The following is a 6,430-nucleotide window of genomic DNA, read 5'->3' on the forward strand; positions in this document are numbered from 1 at the left end:
AGGGGGGGTGCAATTTCATGCCTTTCTTATCTTTTAATTTATTAAATAATATTTTGCATGGATCATTCATCAAAAGTGTCTGCGCGTCTGTGCTTAGACTATTAGTATTAGTTCTTATCAACAGCACACTTTTTTTTTTAAATGTAGGCCTAGGTGAACTCATCTATCGACACGCCTTAGATAATACAGGAGGCTCCCTTCGACCATGTCCAACAACCTAGGGTCAACCCGAGTTGAGAGATTTAACATTCAAGCAGAAAGACCGAGATAATAATATGTACATCGTACTCGATAAAATTCACCATCGGGGAGTTGGGAGTGTGAAGGAAACGCGTTTGACCGACAGCACTAGACCACACTAGTATCCACAGACGCCGGTTCAATGGCAAGATAATATTATGACGTAACACGACATAGCCTCAACCAGCCTCAACTGATGGTGGAGCTTCTGTGAGGGGAAGAAGGTGCCCTTCACCATCCAGGGCTTGTGGCATGGCACCAATGTCTATGGGTGTCAATTTCTTCAAAACTTACAAAGCTTGACACAGCGAGGGGGCGAGAAAGAGGGACAAAAAGAGGTGATGGAGTGGGGAGTTAATACAGATCTACAGTTCAGCCTGTCTATAACGACCTTCGATATAACGAGATTCTCTGTATAGTGACATGGTACCCAGGTCCTGATTTTTTCCTGATATATGATATCATTAGTAACTTTTGGTTGCTTCTCGATAATGACACCTCTCTGTAACACTTTTTCTAGTCCTGACGATGTCGTTATAGAGAGGCTGCACTGTACATACATTACTCACGTTGACAGAGATAAAACGCTTAGAAGCAGATACAGACCAAGTAAGTAGAAGAGGCAGATTGGACGATAGGTGGAGAAAGACAAGAGGGAGAGATATATGATCAGACGATGTTCTAGTCTGATAAGAACTTGCTCCTGCTCGGTGGGCTTTTGTTGTTTACCTTTGGCCTTTGATGAGACATGTTACCGACATTGAATTATTATTTCCAGTTCATGACCCCAGCTGAAACTTAACTTTACTGGGCCACAAGGACGTTTACGTGTCACAACGTGACAGTAGGTGCAGCCTGTGCATGAGCTTCACGCAACACACAGTGGCGAGTTGCACATTGCACAGCCCAGATACGTACAAACAAGCAAAGATCCATGCAGGGTTAGTTAATGTACACTGATAATTACGAGATAAATACAGACTAGCATGCACGAAGTGAACATCCACAGAGTGAAACATGCATTCAGCAAGCAGATTTTCAGGTCCACATATTTACCTGTACAGGTGATTTTTCTTTGCATATCAAATTCTTATATATAACGAAAATCATACAGAACGAAAAGATGTCTGCGTCCCACCGATTTCGAGTTGTGAGGGGTAATTAAATTGTTGTATGGAAGTAAAAGTACATGTACCACTAATCTAAGGCCTGTGCATTTATCCTCTTCCCCTCCTCGGCTTAACCCATCCGGAGAAAGCGCACCCCACCCAGGGGCAAAGGCTGACTTGTTTGACAGGGTAATCAAAGTGAAACGGGATCAGAATCAGATATATGGCCTGTAGATATCACACAAGAATCTTACTCGAGGCGGCGACTCTGAGTTGTGAATGAAAACAAATCCGGAATTCATATTGTATGTTCAACTGCCAAAATAATCGGGAAAGTATCTTTTTAAATATCAGTTCCAACTAAAATTAAATTTAACTTTAGATGTGAATATATAAACACAAAGCAAAGAAACAAAGATGTCAGTACTAGATCTATATGCTATAGATCTACCAGTGAGTCTAACTCTTTGGTAGAACATGACAGTTATCATTTTTTAAATTTCACATTTGGCTGTTTTTGTTAGCCTTTCGCGGTCAGGGGCTGGTGTCATAATCGAGGTCACGATCTGATTATAGGACGGTGAAAAGTCGAGGAAAAAAACAACAAACAAGCACATGGAACAGTCAAGAGATTATTAGGAGTTAGTTCCCCTTACATTTGTGAGGTAGACTCGACCAGTGTTAGTTAGCTTACTTAATCAGGGATTGCGATTGTTTATAACTGTGGCCCCAAAGGGGTGAACAGGGTATATGCGGCAATGAAACAGCTTTGACTGCTATGCACATGTTCCCTTCAATGCTATTGGTAGACTCTTCCAGCCTTACTTTAAGCTTACTTAATCAAAGCTTGCGACTGCTTATGGAGTGGCCCGAGAGGGGTGAGGAGGCTATTTCTGTGGCCGTGAAACCGTTTTGAATGTTAGGCATACTGTTCATTGTTGATTACGAACGTCTTTTTACATTTAATTTAAGAGGTTTACGTTTAAGAATGAATTTGACAGCGACAATGTTTCGAAATTAGGAAGGGAAGCAGTGATTATTTGATTATATAGACGCTTCGCCCCTGACCCCACCCCATTCCCGCCGGTTGTAATAGATTACACCTCTATCGTGACACGAGTACTACAGGCGCTCACAACTTTAACGTACGGCTGACGGGCTCAGAATATCAATCCGCTGCATTAAGTTTTTTCAAATTATAATAGGTTGGATTCTTTCTTACTTTGTTGTTAAAATATTTTTTTGGGAATAAGGTTTTAATCATCCAGTTTACAATTATTAGGACGCTTACCTAGCTTCTTTCGGCAATTAGTATGAGCGTTTTAAGTTTTACTTTCGTTTTTCATGCTTAGTTTCCGGTTGTCCTTCACTTCACACTTCACACCTCACTCCGTCAAAAATGGCGTTCGCTGTTCGGAAGGCCACAACCTTCCTTGTGAAGCGCATGCATTTGCGGCCCGTGAGGAAGATACAATTTGTGTTTGACCCTTACTTGAAATCATCTGCATCTGTCAGGTAGTTCATTTATTGCTGTGCAAAGCAAAATGCTCACATTAGAAGAAACTGTCCATAATTGTACAAATTCAAGTTCAAGTTTTACTTGACTCATTATGAAAGACGGACAGCAGTAAGGAGCCAGGAGTAGCACTCAGTGTAGAAAAAAGTTAGAGGAGAGAGGAACCAAGAGGAGGTCGGGTGTGGGGGAGAAAGTGGAGATGAAAACAAATGGCAGAACATGACTAAATTATTTATAACAGGAAAGGAGGTGAACCGAAAAAAGTGAAGAGTCGAACATTTTTTTCGCTGTCAGTGTCAGGTTTCGAACCCGGGACCTTTTAAAAAATGAAGGCAAACACTGTCCCTCTTTTTACCTTTCACTCTAATTAAAAGATGTAACTACTTTCGTTTTAAGATTAAGGCATGTGACCCCACTGTGGGTGGTTGGCGGGTGCTCTGGTGGGGTTTTCTTCTTTCACTATCAAACATCTATCGTCTGTATCTACGCTCCTTCTTTTTTTGTATTTGTTACTCTCTTGTAACACCTCTAATCTTCTGCACTTATATGACCTTATTGTGTTGCAAGTGCCAAAAAACACTTTAAAAAAAAAAAAGACATAGGCCGCTAACTATAGTCCTCCACGAATCCCAGCTGTCCCCGCGTGTATGCCCCAACATCCGTTAGAGTCTTCTGCCACCTCTCAGCACTACATGTTTTTTGGTTTGCCTTGCTTCCTGTTTTCCTTTGCAGATTCCAGCATTAACTCTTGTCCTGTGTCTGTGCTGAGATGCGAATCTTATCAGCAACCGATTACATCGGACGTTCCGGGCAGGCCGCCGGGGTCACTCAGTGTGTAGGCCTACTGTTGGTGTACAGCGCGTGCGCCTGGAAACACGTGTTTTCGACATGAATAATGTGGGAGTGTGTTAATCGATGATGAAAATAACACTCTATCTTTCATAGCTTTCTATTTATAAACTGTTACAAACACATGAATAACCCCCTCTCATAAGCTGATAAGACATTACGAGTAGTTACGCCCATTCGAATAACCTTTCTAGACGCTCTTGTTGTTATGAAAGACCTTGGGTTCGGAAGGGGATAATATATAGTTAATTTCCTAATGTTTTGCACTCAAATTAAAGGGAGTGCTTATTTGGGCCACATATGGCCTAAATAAGGTAAGGGAGGGGGGTTTAGCTTATTTGGGCCACAGTGTGGCCTAAATAAGGTAAGGGAGGGGGGTTTAGCTTATTTAGGCCACAATTAAATTGTTCTTTGTACCTGCACAATGGTATTCAAAATTATCAAACAAGCTTTTATCAGGTACCGGTAGTATCATTTCATACAAAATCAAGCTGATTTGAAAGATTTTGTATAGAAAAATGGAAATCTTGTTTCTTGACTATCCTTTCGAGCTCCTCATGTCTAAGTGGATCAATTTGTTCTATAATTTTATTGGACGAACATCTAAAGCTACCAACTTGGCGTGTACTGAGTGAGACGTATCCCTCGGTTACAAACCAACGCAGGCGGTTCTAGAAGAAGGCCATAAACGCACACAAACTCAAGCAGACTGATGCACACACACTTGAGCTGTGTGAATGCAGATCTGACACGAGACCCGAATTGAACGGGAGATGATGCTCGGCGCACATGCACTGAGCCAGGGACCAGAACGATGTCGAGGTGCCGAAATAGGCTTATCGGGCGACATAAACCCGGCCCCTGCCTTGTGATGCTGACTGAAGGCTTTCTGAACATGTGACCGATCCATCTCCACCGTCTTTTAAGGATTACTTCTTCTCTGCCAGTGTGTTTTCTGCGAGAATTCTTGATTATAAAGATAAAAATGTTACTATTCTTGAATTGCCCTCCAGAATGGGGTTTGCTGATAATATAAAAATGTTATGTTGTTGATCTGTTTGCTGTGATCTGTTTTGTGACTTATATTCTTTTAAAAAAATATTTTGTTGAGGTCTGAATTTTTTTATCCTCATTAATTTGACTCTGCAGGCTTTGACTTTGATTCCAAGTGCAGTAGAGTATGATCCATAATTAACCTACCCTACATTTTTTTTTCAGGGATGTGGCAACTGTTCTTCACTTACCCAATGTCTTGGAAACTAACCAAGGAACACAGTTCAAATTTGACATCAAGGCAGACAGGAGTGAGCCACAAATGCACGTAGAATTCAGTGAGTTACGTTGTATGATTAATTTATTAATTTATAATCAAGTTATACAGTCAAGCACAGTTATAATGAGAGCTGTTGACTTAAAGAACAATATCTGTGGGTGGTTGGAGGGTGCTCTTGTGTGGTTTGTTCCTTCTTTCCTATCAAACATCTTACGTCCTAATCTCCCCTCCTTTTGTAGTGTTTGTTGCTCTCTTGTAACACCTCTAATCTCCTGCACTAAAATGACCTTATTGTGTTGCAAGTACCATAAAACTCTTACAACGCTAAAAGAACAACGTCTTGTTACAGTGGAACTCGGATTTAACGAGCTCGGATTCAACGAGAACTCGGATTCAACGAGAAGAGATAGATTCCCCGTTTTTTTTTTCGTGAAAATCAATAAAAATAACCCGGATTCAACGAGCACTTAAATCAGCAAGCTCGGATTCAACGAGGTCGCTTCCAGGGGGAACAGCCCCCACAGACGTGGCTTCGCTTATTTTTCTCCCAGAACGAACTTTATCTATTCCCGAAAACCATCCATTGCACTTGCATCGTGAACTATTGTTCACTTAGCCGATTGAATGCAACCAATCGGCGGCCTTCTTTCATACCAACACATGCGTTGTTGGCACGCGCACGTGTCTACTCTGGTGTGTGTCGGCGTTGGATGGGCGGCCTGCACACATGTGACTGTGTGTGTGTGTCGGGGAGGGGCGCACTAGCGGTCCGGGCGTTGAACATCGCAGATACAAACGCATCACACAGTCTTTTTTTTCCCTCAGCAACTGATCATTATTATATAGCTAGTATTGACGTAGATCTACGAAATGAATTGAGCGTTGGTCTATGGAATCAAAAGTTGCCGTGTGCTAGGCTCTACCCAGCACCACACCTTTTTGGCAAATAATCGAGATGACATAGGCGTGCATTTGAATGAATTGATCTTTTTTTTTTACACAGCTCATAATGTGCAGGCATTTCAGGCACTACTTGTTACTTCTCTTGACACATTATGTGCTCAGTGCCTGTAATAATCTACACAAAACTTTGTGTTTGCTATAACGAACACTCGGATTCAACGGGGTTTTAGATCAGGCCCGGCGACCTCGTTGAATCCGAGTTCCACTGTATAATATAATATAGCCCTGTCTCTCTCTTGCCAGGATCCACCCTTCTGACCTCCCCCCAACATACAGGGGAGTCTGTTTAAAAACCGAACCCAGTAAACCAAAAGAAAATAGAATCCCCAATTTTTTTCTTTGCTATGTTAGTGATCTTTCTGAACCGAGAACTGAGAACACAGCTTAACCGTACGTAGTCTAAACAGCCGTATGCACTGCTCACCGTCGAACGCTCCGTATCCCGGACTCTAGCATGGAGATCATCAGGAGAGAATGCGT

At 41.9% G+C, this 6,430-nt stretch overlaps 1 protein-coding gene across 1 annotated transcript in view; it reads left to right on the forward strand.

Annotated features, from left to right (window-relative positions):
* Positions 1 to 2,712: 2,712 nt before the first annotated feature.
* Positions 2,713 to 6,430, forward strand: part of LOC101864014 — a 10,345-nt gene continuing 6,627 nt past the window's right edge. The window contains exons 1-2 of the mRNA XM_005107028.3: positions 2,713 to 2,864; positions 4,933 to 5,045. Of these exons, the coding sequence (XP_005107085.1) occupies positions 2,749 to 2,864; positions 4,933 to 5,045 (229 nt within the window). The 5' untranslated portion in view covers positions 2,713 to 2,748. The remainder of the gene's footprint in view (positions 2,865 to 4,932; positions 5,046 to 6,430) is intronic.

The sequence above is a fragment of the Aplysia californica genome, unplaced genomic scaffold (genome assembly GCF_000002075.1).
Source record: "Aplysia californica isolate F4 #8 unplaced genomic scaffold, AplCal3.0 scaffold00570, whole genome shotgun sequence".
Classification (NCBI taxonomy): Eukaryota; Metazoa; Mollusca; class Gastropoda; order Aplysiida; family Aplysiidae; genus Aplysia; species Aplysia californica.